The following is a 21,051-nucleotide window of genomic DNA, read 5'->3' as shown; positions in this document are numbered from 1 at the left end:
AACCTGTGCTGGACTTTGGCCTTCAGTCCACACCCTTATTGTAGAACAGATTCTAAATTATCACTAAACGTAAATAAATAATAATCTCAAAATTTTCTAGAATAATAGAATAGAAATAGAGAATTCTACAAGAACTTACTTATTTAAAGTAAGTCTATAGAGAGTCTTTATGCTTGTTAGCTCACAGTACATGGCTTGTGCTTAGCGACATAGGTTTAGAAAGTCTGTATTGGGCTAAAACAGTGTCAAGGGGACGTTTGGGCTTGTTCTCCATTGCTAACCCTACTGGTGTGGGGTAAGGGTTGTTGCTAGGCAACTGCAGATTTTTACTGTAATTAGCAGTGGACATATTGCCGCAGGCCATAGCACTCCCCTGTCTTGACCAGGTTGTGGGCTAGGTAGAAAGGTCTCAATTCCAGCTGTAACTGTGAAGGACTTAAGGGACTGTGAATGAGTTTAATGCCTCACAACGGGACTGTGTGAATGGGTTCTGTGGCTCAGTGGGCTTTAGGCTTCAAAAGCAAATATTAGCCGTTTTTGAGCCCCTTTTTTTAAACACAGCGGGTATCATATCAAATCATACATAATAAATTGTTGTTTTGATGCTTCCTGTTGTTTTGACGGTCCTTCGTTTGGCTACTCATTCTACACCATATGTCCAAATGTTTGTGGACACCCCTTACAAAAGAATCATTCAGCTGGAGAAGTTGTTCCAACAAAATAGGACTCAGAGAACATTTGGTGAACATTCGCCTTTTGCCACCATGCCTAATGCCAGACATTTGCCAGGGTGGTACAAAGCCCCCCAGCATTGTGCTGTGGAGCAGTGGAACTGTGTTGTCTGGAATGATGGATGGTGCTCCATCCAATACATTTGGGATGAGTTAGGGACTCGGGGACGAGGTGGGGTGATGATCATTCAGATGATCATTTAATATCCTGACCTTACTAATGCTCTTGTCCCTGAATGCAATCAAATGCTCACAGCAATGCTCCAAACTCGAGTAGAAGACCTCCTTCTCTGGACTGTAGAGACAGTTCCTCCAACAAAAGTGGGATGAACTTTTTGTGGATAACCTTGATTTCAGAAAAAACAATGAATGAGCAGGTGTCCCATAACTTTTGACCTTATAGTGTAGATCAATATCATCTGCTGTAAAAGATGCAGCTGTCTTTGCGGCTCGAAGTACAACGGAAAGAGATTCGCTATGTTCAGAAAGAGAGCTGAAGAAGAGTCGTCATTCAGAAGTAAGAGGAGGAAGGAAGCGATAAGACAAATGCCCTTGGCATCAGGAACCAGACTTCAACAGCTGCTGATAGTTACAGACACTACCAAAACATATATAGTGGCATATCAGCTATTCCAGTGTGGCATATGAACAAATTTGCAGACGGTTTTATTTAATATCAAGTGGAGTGTATGCTTTTTGCATATGCTAGTATGCCTAGTGTCTGGAGGGAGAACGGGTGATGGTTCATTGCCCTGTTTTTTACAATATAAATCCAAGCATATACCAGGAGTTCACTTAGCTCTTCTAACTCACATTTTGTACTTCTGCATCTCAGATTGGTCGACAGTACATATTGAGTTGAGCCTCAAAAACATTAGTAAATGAGCTAAATTATATATTGCGTAGCTTGTTTAGTCTGTAGCTCCTCCCCCTCAATGTGTTTACTGTTTAGTCTCCTCTGCAGGTCAGGACACCCTGTTGTCACATTTCACATGGCATCCCCAGACTTAGAGTCTTTCGTATGACCTCCTTACAGTTGATGAGCAGCAGTTAGACCGTAGTGCCACCCTAGAGCTGTGAAATGACACATTTTCTTTCCTTTTTGGACACAGAAATGTACACAGCTTTACAGATCTAGAGTGGAGCAGCTGTCTAACTGCCTGCTTGTCAAGAAACAGGGGCTCATAAGTTCAAATCTCATCAACACTGCAACCCTCCATGGTCAGAAGTCTGAGAAAAGGAAAAGGAAGGCCCCATTTTAAAGGGGGAGTTTTAACCTACAGATGGGAATAAACAGTAAACTTATACAATATCTGATCAAGTACAGCTGCAGCTCATTTACTAATGTTTTGAGGCCCAACTTAATATGTATTGTTGACCAAACAGAAGTACGGAGAAGTAAAAAATGTGAGTTTGGTGAAGGATCTGTAATCCAACTTCAACAAGTTACTAGGAAGTCTTACTGGCACCGTTGTGGTTGTTTAAACTAACCAGACTTTGGAATGTGCCACCTTCCTAATGAGATATTGTTGATTTAGTTGTTTATTGGTAGGATTTCTAGCTCTGTGGTGATCCGTGGTGTGGGGAATCCATACCTGGGTAGAATAAAGTAAAGGCAGCCCATACCGCACCACAGCAGGACATTCTAGAGCAATGAAGCCAACCTGCAAGCTATTCCTAGCAAGATGCTGAGCCTGGCCTCGCTGGATCTTGGAAAATGGCCATATAAAGACACAATATTTATACAGCCAATACAATCTGAAGGGCATAGGCTCAAGTATCCTCCAGGGTTGCTCTGTTCAGATGCCTATATATATATATATATATATATATATATATATATATATATATATATATATATTTAAAGCAATTCTTAGAATACTTCTTCTGAAAATCCACCTCAATTTGAGCATTGTAGCAAAATGGATCTTAGCATGTTGGACTGCTGGTGTGGTGCCATTACGACCATACCAGGTTTCATCTGATGTTGTTTTTTTTCATCTTTTTTTGTGTCCCTTTTCCCTCACAGTTTTACACAATTCATTCAATATATGGGCCGAAACATGACTAATGAGTTCTGGTGGCACCCAAAGGCCGCTTTCGTCAGGGGACTGGGAGAATGACCCGCATGGCAGACGCTCTGGAGGCAAATGTGGGCTTAAATAATGACAAATGGCTGCGGCTAGCCGGCAGTGAGATTGCATTTACCGATGGAGGAAGCGAATAACAGCTTACTCGGGGGAGAGTCAGTGCCAGATAAATAAATCACACCAGCTTGCTCTTGAGAGTGACAGAGCAGGCTGCAAGCAGGGAGTGACGGAGGGAGAGATGACGAGAGCGATTAAGAGAGATGGAATGAGGAGACGAGGAGAGGGAAAAGAGGCAGGGAAGCTGAGGTGAGCATGCTTTTGAGCCTTTGTGGCAAGACGAACCCCCAAACGGACCAAAGTAAGCCTGATGTTGCACCACTGGTGTAAAAAGACCTCATATCTCTTACATAGGAACTTTATGGGAGACATTTTTACTTCCTAGGGTGTATATCCTACTGTTACCTTGTGTGTTACTGTCTGCTTATGATGTTGGCTAGATTTGTATGTGTTACACACTGGGCTATTGATACCCATGTTTGCTAAGCTGCCCTTCAGCAAGGCATTGGGGGGAGGGGGTGGCAAGGGGCCATGGCCTAAAGGTTAAAAAAAAGTAGACTTAGAACCTGAAGGCTACCAAATCTATCCCCTTGACTAGCAGGAAATGGGGGTGGGGGGGGGGGGGTGAAGGAACAATGTTTTCACCTCCCTTGATATCCACCTGCCCTCGAGTGAGGAACCTAACCCCCAGCTGCACAGGACTGTTCTGGGTGTGTGTGTGTTCACTGCCACTGATGGGTTAAGTACAGTGGTTGAAATTCACTATACTGCTATGTGATGGCTGTAATGTGTTTTCGATCTAAATTCTAATTCTTGGTTCTGATTGCCTTGGGCAGAATAGATGGATACATATTAACACACTGGTTTTTAGTGACATCACTGGTTCTGGTTGGACTGTTTTTACAGGTCAGTTTCCATACATGGTCCAAATGGACTAAAATATGTGAACCGAATATTATTTATGTGACGAAAGAAAAATTAGTCTACGAGGTTTTTGCCATTTCTAAACCACATTTAATTTTCTGAAGAATCTTTTAACGAATGGTTCTTTAGTAGCTGTTTTTTTTTTTTGTTTTATATATTTTTTTGTTTTAACATATTTGGGTTTTTAGGAACTTGTGTAACTTGTGTTACTGAACAGTTCTTAGCTTGGATTGATGGTTAAAAACCATGTTTAGTTCCCTAAATAAATTTTTAACAAACCATTATTTAATGATCGATTTGTTGTAAATGAGATTTGTGAGTGTGAAAAATCTTCTTGAAGTTTAAAGGACCCCCACAAAATGTTATGTTTTCCTTAAATATGGGACAAATTGTTTTAGGAGGAGCTTTTCTCTTTTGCAGGACCTTTCCATTATGTGGATGTTCTTTAAACTTCAAACTAAAGGTGGGTTTTGGAGCAATATCATTGAAGAGCTGTGTTTAGTTCCCTGGAAAACCTTTCAGTGGATGTCTTTTTCAATAGCTCCTTTTGTAAAGGAGAAGTGTTAAGATTTTTTAAAGATGCAATGTAAATATACTATACAAATATAGGTTTAAATAAATGCTCTAAAAATATAGGTTTCTAAATGGTTCTTCAAGGCTTCTTTAGTCAGTAGGTCTCAGTGTATTACAAGGTTTAAACACGGCAAAGGCAATTTGGAAATGTGGACAGACAGTGAAATGGTCAAGCTAACGATAGGATGTGTCTGGCCAGTCCTTGGTCATTTGCTCTGGTGTGGAAACTTTTCCAGTGTAGTGGAACATGCAATCCTATGAAAATATGACCTAAGACTGAATAGTAGTTCTTGTGGTTTTGGGCAATGTGTGCTGTGTCTCTCTTAGAGCCTAATTAAACCAGACTGGTGCACATACATTGGAAGTGGATGAGCCTTGTCAGGCTAAGCTGCATTCAGAAGATAAGCTAGTCTGACTCATTTTTGGGAAACATGGCCCACACCCAGTTCCACTGTTCACTATATATATATATATATATATATATATATATATATATATATATATATATATATATATATATATATGGTGGTGATGGTGCATCAAAATAATGCTCCTGTTATTGGCTTGGATGTGGAAGAACCTAATCACATAATCTTATGTGATTTAAAATATATTGGTTCCAAAATGGTTCTTAGTTTTGAGAGATGGTTTTAGAAAGGACTTCTAAAATCATTTCTATAGAAGCTTTACATATATAGAGGTACTTTAAACTTTAGGAGTAATGCTATCGGAAAACCACTTTTAATTCTCCAAAAAATCTTTTAGTGAATTGCTATTTAACAAACTTTTGAAAATGATATGATCCATGAACCTTTTAAAGTTTAAAGAACCTTCACATAATGGCATATTATTTTTTTGTGGGTTTAGAAAGAACATTTCAATTCTGTTAAACCTTTACAGTATGTTCTATATAGAACCATGATAATTCAAACAACCCTTTGATTGCTTAAATTGCTCTTTGCATGGATAATGGCTTTTCTCCATGATGGAGAACATGTTGTATGAGGTTCTTTAGAGAAACATTTGCAGAACCAGCAGGGTTGTAGAAAGTCATATAAAGTCATTTTGCCACTACAGTCTATAGATAGATAGATAGATAGATAGATCACTTTATTTATCCCATGGGGAAAGTCAGTTTTTACAGCAGCAAAATCAAACAAGAGAGCAGCATAATAAAGGCACTTAAAATAGTAGTAAGAAGCAGTGCAGTAATTACATTAATGTAATGCAATATACAGAATGAATTATGTGTAAATTGATACACATAAATAGAATATGTTTTAATTGATATAGAATCTTTATATAATGTGGAAATTATTAAAAGGCACATTTTTTACTCCTTCACTCATCTCATTTACAAAATCCATCCATAGCATCCAAAGGTTCTTCGTTGAACCAAAAGTTGTTTATCTGTGGCATCGCTCCTAAAGAATCCTTTGTGGGACCTTTATTTTTTGGAGTGCAAGAAATCTGGAAGAGCTCTTTGATGCTAAGCTGCACCGAGAGGGTGTGCTTGGTCTTCACAGAACTTGTCCAGATAAGATCAGGGTTGCGGAGGACGTTCCGGAATTACAACTACCGCCTCAGCGGCCATCACAGCGCCAGACAGCAGTGGGCAGACAGAGAGCAGCGGGCAGGACTCCAGTCCCCATTTATCAGTAGAAGAACAGATTCAATTTGGACAAATAAAGCATTGGACTTTGGACAGAGCGAAGTCAAATCTACAAGGCCTGTCTCTATGCCACTGGCCCTAAAGCCGACATTATTCAATTGCACATCACTGCTGTCTTTTAGTGATGTTGAGTTTATTAGCCCTCTATTGACAGAGATGGATAACCACCCGTTAATAGGGCTTGTGTGGTTGTAACTCATGACCTTGACCTACATTGCCCGCCTACTGAGGCCTTGGCTTAGCAAGCTTAGCAGACATCACTCCACATAGCAACTCAGCTTTCTAGGCCTTCTGCTGTGCTACTGTTAGTGTGGGGTAAACAAAAAGCTTAAGGTCAGTAATTCACCCATATATTTTACAGTGTAGATAATTCAACTGTATCTATGCTTTGTGTAACATTTTTGACTGTCCACTTTATTGGAAACCTCAGACTTGTAGACTGCTTTCACTCGCTGGCCAATTAGTAAGCCCCACCTACTTTATAGGTTCACTATAAATATTCAATTGCAGACTGTAGCTCATGTGCTGTTGTGAATGATCTGTCAATCACCGTCTTGCACCATTCATCACTGGCCAGTTTCTGAACTCAAGACTACCGTAGAGCAAATATATTATTTGGGTACTGGTAAGAGTATATCAGGTACAGCAGTGCTGCCTATGTTTTTACACAAGTGACACTGCCAGTGTTGAGAGTAAGGGGCATATAAAGTGTTACTATTTACTGAGATTTTAAGTTGTAATTTGATGTATAAATAGTAACTGTTACTGGATGGGGTGAAAAATGCTCAGATTTTCCTTTTTAAGGATGGATTGTAGGAAAACAATGATGAGATGTCTTTTTATTGGCTGGTTCACAGCACTATGAGGAGTTTTAACACTTATAGAAACACTGTAATTATTCTCCAGTCCTACCGGATAGTGTTGCTGTACCCTTGTTGTGTCTTCTCAGCACAAAATCAGCTTTTAGCCTTACCCCCACTCACTTACTCCAGGTTTAATTTTCTAGGTTTAGTCTGGTAAAGCAATAAGCCAGTGCTCTCCCTTCTGATGTGTGTTTAGCTCTAGTTTGGTCCAGATGAGGTAGTCCAGTTTGTTTTCAAGGGATCGGACAATGAACAGTAGAGATAGTAAAAGCTAGCTTCAGTTAGCATTAGCTTTTAGCCTAGCATTGCTCCTCTTCTGCAGACACTAGCACTGGAAAACCCACAGCCATGAGGCCTGGTTCTTGTAGAAACCCAAATTTCTATATCTAGCAGAGTCTGAAGGTAATGAGCTCCTCTCCAGCATCAGCATTTTTTTGCCAGCTTTGACTAGTGCTTTCTCTAGTGGTGGGGTTTATGTAAATGTTGGAGGTGTAAATATAGCAGGTCAAGACTGTTATGTGGGTTTTGGAATTGATCGTTGTCCAGCTATGTTTTGGTTATGCCAGATTTTCTTTTGGAGGAACAACAGAACTATGTTAGACCCAGCAGTTGTGTTTTTTCAAACTGCAAATGCATGGCTGTGGGAATTTTATTGTTTGCGAATCAGTAAATTGCTCTGATTTGCATTCAGGAGCATTTCTGTAGGCTTTGCATTTTCTTATCCATAACGATTCGGCTAGAGCAGGTTAGATCTTCTGCTCCTCTTGCCTTGAAACCTTCAAATCCAGGTATCCAGAATTCAGTTTCTGGTCACTGGAACTGTTAGTAGTCATACCTATTAGTATGGCACTAGACGGCCAAATTCAGGGTCTGGAAGTTCTTCAGGCTAGAGGGTCGCTAACACAAAATGTTCTTCAACAGATTGGCTACAGCCTGTACACCAGCAAGGTGGTCAGCTTCTGATACAGTGTTCAATAAGTTCAGAGTGGGTTCATTCTGCAACTGCCCAAGTGTCTGTAATCAGTAAGTAACTCACCACTCGGCAGACACACGAGAGAAAGTGAGCTTCTGGTGGGGAGGAGCATTCTGGTCCACAGTTGTGTACACATCTTTGTTTGTAAATATCGCAAGGGGTCAATAAAACCCTCAGTCAGTATCAGGTGGGGGGCAATAAGTCCTAAATTCAAGCCCTGGACCCCAGAGCACAAGCCAATAAAAAGATACTGCTTGTAAGCTCAGCTTCTGCCGTGCAGGCTAAGAATACATCTCCCCTGCTGCGCCACAAGTTCCGCTGTAATCTTGATCTGTTCTCTTGTTAGCTGTGAAATACGCCCAATTTACCATCAGAACAGAGCGTACAAGAATCTAAAGCATGCTGGCTAGGCAGTGTTATTTCTGAACTGTGGGTCAGTGTAGCCAGTTTTTACAGGAGATAGTTCCAGTCGGTTTGGATTACTTTCCTAATCATAAAACAGCAACGGCATGGTGTAACCTTCTCATTTCTTTTCAGACCTATTTTGAGGCTACTTAATGGATTGGCTACTTTGCTAAATAAAGGACGGAAATCGATTACCACTCGATTTAGTCCTTCGTTTAAGACATGTTTGGTCTAAACGTCAGTAATCACCTAAACCATTTCCATAAATACATGCCCATATACTTTTCTCTACTTTCTCAAACCACATCCAGGTCTTCAGTAAGGTCATACAGTATTGTCAGTGTGGTTAAGGACACTTTATGGCTTACTGTGAACTATAAAAAAGGAACCACACTGTTCACTGTGTAGCTGAGTGCTGAGGATAGCCATTGTAGACAACAGGTGTTGTTAAAGTTGAAGTTAAAGGCTATGGTGATAATTCTGCATGACTTTCGTAAAGACTTTAGTGCTGTTTGAGTGACTATTAACTTGTTGTTGTTGTTAGCAACGTTAGCCTCATAGCTAATGTTCAATATCAGTACAGCATATTTCATATACAGCAAACCACAAACACGACCACACAGGAAAGTGTTGGCTAAACCTTCTAGACTGTTTTTGTTTTCAGACTGTAACATGCTGTACAATCCATTTAAAATTTCCAAATGTTTGTGGACGCCCCTTCTAATAAATATGTTCAGCTACTTTAAATCATATCTATTAATGACACAGATGCGAGAATGCACACACATAGCTTGTCTAGTACCTGTAGAGAAGAATTGGCAGTAAAATTAGACTGTCTGCAGCAGATAATCGATAACCTATTGGCACCATGCCTAATGCCAAGTGTGGGCTAGAGGGCTACAAAGCCCCTCAGCATTGAGCTGTGAAGCAGTGGAACTGTGTTCTCTGGAATAATGGCACTGAATGCAATCAAATAGTCACAGCAATGCTCCAAAGTCTAGTAGAAAGCCTTTTCTAGACAGTAAACAGTTACACTTGTTACAGCTCCACTCCAACAATGTATACATAGGAATATTGTAGATTTATGTTCGCCACCTATAGGTCTTGCAGGTGTACCTTGACGATGACAAGCAAGGTACCACCGTAGAGACTGTTTGGTGCATTTTTTTCTGAGAGGGTAGTGCATAAACTAAACCAAAGCTGTGCTTTATTGCCATGTCTCAAAGCCAAGGATGCAACAGTGGTGGGCTCAACATTTCTCAGCTGTTTCGTCACTGAAGGTTATGCCATTTTATAGCATCCTTTGAGTGCACCCGAGAAGTGAAACCTGCGTTTTTAGAGAAATTGAAGGACACAGCAGAGCTGCCTTCCATTCCACAGGATCCATAAGCAGTACCCGTATATTCCTTTCACACTGAACATGGAATGTCTGTTTAAGGAATTGCAGTAGATTAAATTCCTCTATTCAGAACACCCTTCATCAACCCCTTCATACAAACATGCACACGCTCTTCAAGATTTCAAGACGACTGATTGGAAAAATGTCCTACAAAATGTTAAACGGACGTTCACTACTTCTCCTTCTAACGCAGTTTTAAGTTTCCTTCCAACAGAACATTGGAATCTTAAAATCTCTTAAAACATCTGAATTTCCTGAGCAATCACATTTACCAAGAACTGCTATGCAACTGGAACTCCAGACTGCAGACTAGAACACACCTTGGTGTATCATTCTAGACCTTTAGTCACCCACAGTAGATAAACATGAAACTAGGGGTATAAAGCCCCCCAGCATTGAGCTGTGGAGCAGTGGAACTGTGCTCTCTGGACTGACGCATGATGCCCCATTCACTTTTGGGTAGTTGGGGATTAGGTGGAGTGGTGATCACCCAACATCCTGACCTCACACGTTCCCCAGACAAAAGCAATTACCACCCTGGCTTGTTTAAAGTGTTAGTAACTTCAGTAAAAGTTACTTCAGTAAAAATCATCAGCACCGTTTCTAGTTAACTAATTAACTAACAAATGGAGCAGAGTGGCATGCAAGAGGCCTTTGCCCACTTCTGCTCAAGAATGAGGAGAATTTCCTGTAGACTGGAATTCCTGCCACTGCTGGTACACCAGTGTGACCTTACGCTTCCATACACCTGCAGATTCAGCTACTTATTTCACACTACGGCCTTTGGCACAAGCAAATGCTATCACTCCTTTTTTACAATCATTAACATCTGCTTTGCGACCCATTTCCCACACATCCAACAACACACTGCACTGTACCCGCTTTTCTCTATCTACACTTCTCTAAGTCCTGTTGCAATCCCCACATGTATTTATAGACTGATCATCCTCGTGCCTGATGTTAGTACCACCTTAAACACGCAAGGGGACAATACTTGCATGCTGACTATGTATTGACTTTTTACATTTGTAAACAAAGGCCTTTAAGACACTTCTGGGTGGATAACAGTTAAGCAGGCATGACCAGCACAGAGCGCTTAACACTGGGAAATGTTCATGACTAATTCAATTCAGATGAGAGCTGTTACTGCACTTCAAATTTACTGGAGCTGTAGTTCAAAGCTACAGCTCCTGTGCTATATTTAATAAAATCTGACTGTATCTATTGTCTCGCCACACCAGTACTGATGTACTGAAAAACAACGACTATTAATATAGCCCTCATAACACCCCTACGCAGCAGACCTGTTTATGAGATTCTACAAACATAAAACCAATACTATACCCTAAATCACCTGAAATATAAGTCTTGGGGTCTTTATGGATTCGGCAGTTTAAATTAAAGACATGGGGTCTAGAAGTGTGTCACCCCCACCCTGCTCCGGCACCTTATTTAAGAGCCTATAATTCTGTAAGGAAAGGTTCACTAGGCTACTCGAGCGAACGGCATCTATGTTTCACTCTTTTATTAACTCCCGGAGGGGTTTTGACAACCGGCCTCCCTCAAGGTTAAATGTAAAGAGCCAGACCTATTGCTTGCCAACATGTTAAATGATATTCATCCGTAATGCTCTGCTCTGAAACTAGAGCATCCATATTTAAACTAGAAACGCAGTCTGCCGCAGTAACGAGTGACAGAAAGCGCACATTTAGATTAGGGGCCCAGAGATGGCGTGTGGTTGATGATAGCGGCTGGGCCTTTCTCACTTAAGACTAACCAGCTTTCGCAAGAGTTAGAGTGAAGAATGGACTTGCTGCCACAGATAAAGAGAGTCAATGGGAAAAGACAGTTCATGCTTTCAGATGAGTTGCAGCAACATCGTTAGCACTGTGCTATGGCATGCTGGCTGTGTAGGGTATTGGGCAAAGGTGGGGTTTGAGCCGACTGGAATTGTCAGCGAATTAAGCAATAAACAGGACCATGTTTGATGGGATTAAGCTGATTTCTCACAAAACCATCCCATCTCTCCTTAGTATTAGCTGTGGATTCGCTTAAATATGTCAGAAGTGTCTAAGTTAAACACTCACTGGCTAACAAAGCAACCATGTCCAAATGTTGAAGCTCCAGAACTGCTGTTTGGTTGGGTCTAATTTAGTTCAGGGCCAGTGAATAACTTTACCTCAGCTTGCATAGTCAGGTTATCCTTGGAGGGCAGCAGCTGTCTGGCACTGTGGAGATTCAGGCTTGATTTATTGATTGAGATCGATTGGTTTGAAAGCATTTCAGGGCTACCTGTAATACAAGCAGCCGATGTACAAACAGCTTGTACTAATTCGTTTAACCTCTCAAACTCCTCGGAATCACAACCTAGGCACAACTCTGCCAGCTTACATTGCTTTGCACCCCAATCTTTAGGGCGTAATAAAAGCTTGACAGAGCTTCACAGAGCTTGAGGGGTTAATATACTACATGATGTTCTTGCTATTCCTCTCTCCCTGTCTTTGAGGAACGCTAGCTAGCAATTAAGTCCTTGGAGTTCCAGATGACCCTACAGGAAAGGGTGATGCTCACGAGGTTTGGATCAATAACTCTTGCCTATACTATAAACTCGCGCATCAATCTAGGCATTAGGAGCAGGGGTGGGCCATTCCAGTCCTTAAGGGGCCAGATTCCTGCTCAGTTTTGGGCTTCTCCTGCTCAAGAATACATGATTCAAATAACCTGTTGCCAGGTTTAGTAGGTCTGTTAGAGCCGGGAAATAACAAACATAGCTGGACTCTGGACCCAGTTGCCCACCCCTGATTAACCCTTTACCGCAGTAAGACTTTTTACACATTAAAGTGTATTATTCAGTGATTACAATGACTTCTGTACAAACGGGTGGGGCTATTCTTTGCTAATAAAAGTTTGTAATAACACTTTTAACCCACCGGCAGCCCATAGCCTGTTTAAGGGGTTAAGAGACTGTTCTGTTATTTAAATGAGAAGGGTACACTGTGACAAACTCTCTGTAGAATAGGTATCTTCATCCAAACACTTGTAAAAGCTTCAATGTTCAGCAAGTGGTCCACATTCCAGTTGGGCCATGTGCTGTCCAGGCCTTGAGCAATGTGTCTCCATACTTTTTCCAGAGTTGAGGGAGTTTCTATGAGCAGTTTTGTTTTATTGGAAAGACCAACAATACAGATATTGGTCCAATAAAAAGATAAATAAATAAACACTCTTGTCAAGGCTCTGCTGTTTCCCAGCCCCCCCCAGGTATTATTGATCAGTTCTGACTAGACAGCAATACTACACCAGTCCAATAGGTCTGGGATCCACCCCGTCACACAGCAGAATTGGTTAAGACAAGAAGTTTCTCAACCCCAATGCTCTTGACCGTTTAGTGTTGCTACTCCGGTGCACCCGAATGGACTCATCAGCTAATTATTAAGTCCTTCATGAGTGGAGTCAGGTGGGTTAGAGCCTAGGAAATTAAAAGCTGTGCAAGGCAGTGGGTTGCTAGTGCTGCGGTCGAGAACTCTTGGTATTTGTTAGCCTAGAAAGAGAGAGTGTGTGTGTGTGTGTGTGTGTGTGTGTGTGTGTGTGTGTGTGTGTGTGTGTATACTTGACTGTCTTGTCTCATTTCTCTTGCATCCCTCCAGATGTCCTATGAAAGTGCTGCTTTGGCCCTCCCAGGGCTGAGGAATTGGTAGCAGTCTGCCTAGTTGCTTACCACAGGAAAAGCTGTATATATTACCGAAAATAGACCTAACACACATTCCATCAAAATACAGCTCAGCACAACTATATCCCACCTTCTTCTCTACAGAAGATGCTGGGAAAGAAAATGCTCTAAAATTCCTAAATGAATTCTCTTGACGAGTGCATGTTTTTTTAATTACCTGAAGCTCCCATGATGGACCGTAACCTACTCCCGCTGTCATGGTTCAAACTGGACATGCCTCGACATGACATTTTTTATGGCAACTAAGGCCAAATATATCGAAGTTCACTATTAAGATTGCATGCTGTTCACTAGTGCACACTGTTAGCTCGCTAGAAATATGACTAAAAGAGCAGGACTAGGCTCATGTGTCCCGACTGATAAATGTGAGCCAGCTGTTTAAAAATGCATTAGTGTACACATTACCACTCACATACAAAATGAAGGTTCTCACATGTAAATAAAATATTTACAGTATAAAGAATTTATATATTAGGAATGCCTATATCAAGAAGCCATAGATGCCTTCAACATGTCAGCAGGAAGCTGGGGAGAGATCTGTGGGTCGAGGAATGCTGCTCACAGCAATGGAAAATATACTATACTATATTGAAGTTTATATTTACAACCTTGGGTATAAAGATGTCTGATACGCTTCAAAAAACTGAACTGGTTCGGAATATTGTCACTGTCCAATGAAAAACATGTATCTCCAAAATGGAAGACTGAAAGTCAGTGTAAAATAAAAGTTTATTTAGAGAAATTCAGAGCATTTCTATTGGTCTGTTCATTGAGAACTATTCGCGCAGAGTACCGGAGCAGCTACAGGGTTCAAAACATGGAGAAAACTAAAAACCGGCAAAAATGGAGATACATGTTATTATTTTTATTGGACAGCAGCGATATGTTTATGCACATGCCCTGCTTGTAATGTTTTGCTTGTAAAAGTCTTGTGATGTCACTACTAACTAATAAGTACGCTTTGTGGCTAACCTAGCTAATGCTAAATTTGCTAAAGCTAATGCGTCGCTAACTTTACCAGAAATTGCTTCAGCCTAGCTAGACAGTTTCAGAATACAGCTGTTTTATTTTTTAAGATTTCTTGATTGATACCACTGCTGTAAACGACAGTTCCTGTGCGGTTATGCCAACTAAAGCCTCAATCCTACAGTTGATCATTGAGAAATTGACAGAAAAGTGCATTTGATGTTATTTTAAGGACCTTTTTTGAATTCTGAGATTTTCCTTTTTATAAAGTAGCTAACATTAACCTTATGTCCATGCATTGTTTTGGATTAGCCATGCTAGAGAACACACACATGTCGTGGGCAGTAGAAACAGGTTCTTCTGGACAAGATAAAACTGAACCATTTCTGGCAATCCTCTGCTTTATTTTAGTGCTAGGCCATCTTAATGATGACATGCTCTTGTTTACTAATGTATATGGGTTGAGCAGTGAACTGTACTTCAATACTACATCGTCGTCATTATAGTACATATTTGTAATATCTTGCTTTAATGGGAGGAAATTGAAAGACGTAAGGAAGGAATGTTTAGCACAAGTATTTTTGATTACAGCTAACTTTACAGCCTTTACTGTTAGCACTGTGTTGTTGCATTGCATCCATGAAATGTCCGTGGGCTTCAGAGCGTTATAGTTTCAGAACTGTTCACAGTCCAACCACAAGTAATCCCCAATTACGAGGTTAGGGGCAGCAGTGACAGCATTCCAACTTGTTGTGGTGAGGTAGTTTAGATGAATTCCTGTCAATAAATGACAATATATCCAACATACTGTCCTCTCACTGACATCCTCTCACTTTGCTTCTCCCGGATTATTGCTTTCAGTGCTTCTAAAGGTTACAAACATATGTAAGTTTGTTGCTGTCACTTTCACTGCACCGCTCACTCTAACAATACCTCGAAAATGGCGCTTTGGTCACATCAAAAACAACAAACGCACGTGTTGTACGAAGGCTGATCAAGTTGTGAAAATTCCATGCTTGATACTTTTGTTTGTAAATGAGTGTGAGACCACTGCTGTAAACAAAATCCCCCTTGTGGCTATACTAACTCAAGCATCAGTGCGACTTTTCAGTTAGCTGTTAGATCATGAGCGGCTTAGCGAAGTCTGCTGCTTTTGTTCTTTATATATTTCCTGCGGTATAAAGTGTTGAAGACTCCATGCTTGATACCTTTTGCTCGTCAAATTCCCCTTGTGGCTATGCTAACTCAAGCATCAGTGCAACTTTTCAGTTATTTGCTAGACAGTTAGTTGGCTAACAAAGTCTGCTGCTAATGAAGTTTCAGAGATTGTGAGAAAGCCAGTTTGGATAATGAGTTTGACGCCACTGTTGTGAAAGACACCACCCTTCCGTTATGCTAACTGAAGTGTCAAGCAGCAGTCTGTTGCAGTGTTTGCCATACATTTGCCATAGCCTAGCTAAGGTTTCCGAACATGGTTGAGAAGTTCCCCGGTTGATGCCTTTTGCTTCTTAATGAGCGTGATGCCACACTAATAACGATTAAAAAAAGGTGCTACAAAGGGTTCTTTGAGTGATGCCATATTTTTCATAGAGATGTGTGAGTGTAAGGAACCTATACAAGACCCCAAAAACTTTATCTTGATGCAGAAGCCTCTTCATTGATTTAACTGTCACATCTCTTTCACAGAAATGTCTATTTACGGAACCAAAAGTGGTTCTTCGATGGCACCTTTTGTAGCACCTTTATTTTTTATAGTGCACTATTGTGAAAGATGTTACAAAAACTAAAAAAAAAGGTTGGCTTCATCCCTTTCCTTCAGTTCTCTATATAATACTCTATATAAAGTCTTTGAGGAGGTATTGGAATGCGATCAGAGTGTGTGCCTTGCATGAAGACACTAGAACATGACTAATGCATGCAGAGCTTCTGAGCAGAATAAAAATGTGGCTTTGAAGAACAATGCTCATCGCCCCACAGAGAACCGTCCCAGAAGAAATTGAACATCATTTACATTTTTCAACAAAATATATTAGTTCCGGGGAAACAAATTAGCCAAACAATTACCCGTGCACTTAGCGAAGAATAATGGCACATTGTTAAGCATAGGCCTGTATTTTTGTGCCATGCACTGTAATTACTTGTTTAAATTATGCGTTTCAAATAATTGCTATTCTCACTGTCACATCCTTGTGGCCTTGAACTCAATGGACTGGCTTCTCAGACTCTTAATAAGTTCAGAGATTAAGGGTAGGCTTAACCTAAAAGATTTTTCAATAGGCAATCACCAGTGGCTTGGCAAGTTAGTTCAAGCCTGGCATTATTATATATTTATTATAATATGGTGTTATTATAAAGTATTATATTTGCCCTCTAAAGCATTACCAGTGTGGTTAATACTTGGATTTTATATTTATGTCCTACAATAACAAGTGTTGGGGATACTAATATACATACACTACTACGGTCAAAACACCCTCCCTTTTTTCAGCAGTCCACTGTCAGTATTGCATGGCCCACGCAACCCATCTTAGCATTGACTTGACTACTGCCACTCCACCTGTCAAACCTGCAACTCCAAGTCTTCTCTTTACAGCTCAGTCTGAGACTTGGTCCAGTGTTAAGTTGAGCTACCAGGTGTTGTCATGTGAGCTGCCTATCACACAAGGTGTTGACTCTTTTAGAAACCTGTCTTCTGATGATGTTGCAGATGTCAGTCTGTAACACAGTTCCTATATTGATTTTATATGGATACATTAGGCAGCAAGTGAAGCATAAGAATCTGAGCCACTTTATCAAGGCCAAATTGTGATGGCTATAGACGTCTGGGTCAGAACATCTCCATAACATCAGGCAGGCTTGTGGTGAATTTCTGGTTTTCAGGGGTCAATACCTACCAAAAGTGGTCCAAGAAAGGGCAAACGGGGAACCGGTGACAGGGCCATAAGCACCTATGTCCCATTTATGTGATCCATGGAGGCCCCACCTCCTCACAATTTACAGGACTCAAAGAAGCACATTCTGAGGGCTTGTAGAGTCTTTGTACAGTCTGTGCCTCAAATAGTCAAATAAGTGGCACAAGGGGGCCCTTGGCAGGTGGTATTAATGTAATGGCTGATTAGTGTATAACAGGAATATATGAATAAATTGGAGGAAAGATGGGGAGACATCTGATGGTAATGTAGGGTGAAGTGAAAAGTGATATGTAGCTACATATTTTACAGTGTTGGAATTACCATGGTTTCTCATAGTTAGCTTTAGCTAATTACTAACCAGGGCACGATTCAGCATCACAAGCTACTGTGTGATAATTTTCCAATTCCATTCCTTTTGCCATTATTCTACTCTACCCAACCCCAGGCAATAGACAGTGACGTACACCGTGCATAGTGTAAGATTACAGATTATAGTGTATAGAGCTCGAGGCACAGGGCTTAACTTTCTCTGCACTCATTCTCTCACTAGCCAGGGAAGAGCAATGATGCTTGTTTTTGTTAGCACTTCGTCTGAATGGAGGGAGGCCTTTCTCTCCTCCAGAGAAACTGGAGGTGTTTATTTAGGGCAGAGTCCCTCTCTGGGGCTGAGACAGCGCGATATTCCCCCGACTGCTTCGGCCCGGATAAAGACCTTTTGCGTAGAAAGCACTATCTACCAGCTCAGCTAACAAATGCAGAGGACCGCTGGGCCCGCCCGTCTTCCCCCCCTCCCCTTGCCTTTAATGTGTGTGTTCAAGGGAGTCTCAAGCTATGTGCGGCCGAGAAAATACATGCTGACCCAACAGGGGCAGATATCTTTGAGTAGCACACACAGGCAGACGGAAGGAATAATGCAGTAGGAGCGTGAGAGTCCAGCGTTAGCGGGCTTGTTGAGATGCAAATTGGAGAATGTTCAGATTTTACTGTATTACTGTCAGTCAGGCCTCTGACGGTTCATGGCTAGCGCCATCAATCAAGGTCATTAGACCGGATCTGATGGACATCCTTTGGGAACACAAGTGGCCTGAAATTGAGAATATCATTGGGGTAAAAATGAAATCTGCACCACCTGTATCAAACATCTTCTATCCTAGGGATTTATTGCTGAATCCTAGTGAGGTTTAGAGGCATAAAACTAGCTTTGGCCAGAAGATCAGTTGGGCCTGCAGGTGTCTGCATTAGGATTAGAATTCCCGAAAGACATACACTGCAAGAAGGCTTCCACAGGTTTGTGGTGACAGTGCATACTGCGGATAATTTATGGTGTTTTCCAGCTTTTTGCATTTCCGGTAGCTCCGGATTACAGAAAGAGAGATGTCAGGACAGTTATGGGAAGTGAACCAGGAAAGTAATAATCTCAGCATGAATAATACATCGGCCTAATAGGTTTTGAGAGATAGGAGGGGATTCATGTGTGTGTTAGAACCAATAAGAACTGCAACCAAATATACCATATGGAAACGCCTGAGCAATATGAAACTGGTCTACAGAGAAATCTTCACTGTTGTAACTCAATGACACGTACATTCAGGGAGCGATTGGACGGCCTGTACAACAACTCAGTCATGAGCCCACAGTTTATATGTAATCCACATCCACATCAGGCATCAGAATGGAGGAAAAATGGACCACAACAGCAGAAGACCATATCAGGTACACTGTCGGCCAAGAACAGAAAGCTGAGGCTGCAGTGGGCACCAAAACTGGTCTGATGAATCTCGAATTCTTTTGAGGTACACAGATAGTAGGGTCAAAATTTGGAATGAGTGATGCAATCGTGTTAATGTTTTAATAGTTTGCTGCCTCTGTTTCATATTTGCCATTTCTGTCTTTAGGTCGTTATTGGATATTTCTAAACACACTGAAAATATGTGGATGGACAACGCTCTGCTGTCACATTGTACAAACCAGAGCTGTTTACTTGTGAGAATGCTTCATTAAAGGGCAAACATGAATTATTAAGAATGACTGGATAAATTATGGTTGCTTAAAGTGGAGTTCTCTAATCTCCACTCACTTAACCATTCACTGTAATGGAACTTTTGACCTGGGTGCCCAAACTGTTGCATGCCACTGCATATCAACTACACTTGCAGTGGGATCTAGCTTAGCTTCAGTAGCTTGAAAGATGAAGTAGTGCATATTAATTATTCTTTAATTGCAATGTGTGAAGTGGGGTTAGCCTTTCACTGTTTCGACTTCATTAGGAATGCTACTATAATGGTGTACATGGAGGGTAGCTTGATTTTGAAGATTAGCAAATTCATCACATTATTGATTGATTAAGGTCTGCAGTTTTACTCAATGCAGAATCACATTGTGTCCATTAGCTCCCATTAGTTTTAGCCTTATAGCTTCTGTGCAAATCTAAACAAGCAAACTTCAGACACCAAACATGTCTTGGCAGGCAGAGTATGTTTAACGTGAGTGGACTCTAAGAAGCATCTCCGTCCTTTCAGTCCAAAGTCAGCGTCATTGTTGTAGGTCTCTGCTTAGTGTTGCCAAAACAGCCTCTTTTGAGGAGAGTCTATTGCTTGTAGCACTTCCAAATGATCGCCAGAGAGATTTTTCGAGGGGTTTACCCACTTCTGTCTGGAGCGAGCCTCCAAATGGTGTCACTTCTTTGAAGAGCTCTCAGATTCAGCAATGTGACTCTGTCCTCTCCAGAGAGTGACGAAAGAAAGGGGAAAAAGGGGCGCTAAAACCAAGCGCCGGTCGGCCAATTGCATTCGCTGGTCACACGCGTTCCGACTGAGACTTTCTAATGTGCTAATTAATTCTAAGTAATATGCAGAGGCCATGCCATTTAATTGGCACTGAAGTGCAGTAATATTTCTCTGATTAGCAAGAGTGAGTGCTGGGCCCAGAATCGGACAGCCCTGTGAGCTATGAGATCGTTGAATAATTCACATGGAGTAGCCCTAAATAACCCAGCCCTCATCATCCGCCATTGTAGGCACTCTCTCCTCTAATATTAAAGATAGGTTGAAGTATAAAGCTATGTATGAGACCGATGCTGTGTATGTGGCTTCATTTCTGCTATTTCAATATTTTTGTTAACTTATAAGGATATGCATAATTAGTTCCTATGCATTATTTAATTGGCCATGGCATTAAAAAACTTATTCTGATAACCTTGCTTGAAAGGACAGATTTTGATGTCAACAATACTAAAGTTTCATTTCCTAGCCAATCGATTCTTGACTTTTTATTTAATTATTAATTTAACCCCAGTTTCACTCCAATTTGTCATTTCCACCCAGTAGCTAGGACTCCCCCTATCCCACAATGCCACCGAAAGGGTGCTAGAAGGGTGAGGGCTAGCATGTGCTTCCTCTGACGCTTATGAAACACCACCACATGTTTTTAAACTGCTGCTCACAAAAGAAGTCATCGAACAGCTAAACACACTTGGAGGGGGGGGACACTATCTCCCAATTCTGTTACATCTGCTAACAGACATCCAAGCTGACCAGAAGCACTCTTCACTGAGTGATGGGGGGGGGAGATGGAGGGCCATCCTACCCACTCAGAGTGAGTAAGGCCAGTTATGCTCTCGAGGACTTCTGGCCATGGATGGCTGTGGCAACACCAGGAGTCGAACCAGGAGTTAGCATATTGTTCCATTATGATTATGATTTTTGGGGAACCATGCCGTAACATTCTGGCAACACTCCCAGGACGCTTAATTACAATTAA

General features: G+C 41.2%; 1 protein-coding gene across 19 annotated transcripts in view; it reads left to right on the top strand.

Annotated features, from left to right (window-relative positions):
- LOC140547029 (neurexin-1a-like) overlaps nucleotides 1-21,051 on the top strand; it is a 495,217-nt gene that overhangs the window by 69,491 nt on the left and 404,675 nt on the right. The window contains exon 1 of one of the 19 annotated variants that reach the window (XM_072670532.1): nucleotides 3,123-3,179. The exons of the other annotated variants lie outside the window; for them this stretch is intronic. Coding sequence (XP_072526633.1) covers nucleotides 3,134-3,179 — 46 coding nt within the window. The 5' untranslated portion in view covers nucleotides 3,123-3,133. Of the gene's footprint in view, nucleotides 1-3,122; nucleotides 3,180-21,051 lie in introns of those variants that run through there. 19 annotated transcript variants of the gene reach the window in all.

The sequence above is a fragment of the Salminus brasiliensis genome, chromosome 24 (assembly GCF_030463535.1).
Source record: "Salminus brasiliensis chromosome 24, fSalBra1.hap2, whole genome shotgun sequence".
Lineage (NCBI taxonomy): Eukaryota > Metazoa > Chordata > Actinopteri > Characiformes > Bryconidae > Salminus > Salminus brasiliensis.
The sequence above is the reverse complement of the archived record's forward strand: the minus strand, read 5'-3'. Positions and strand labels throughout refer to the sequence as shown.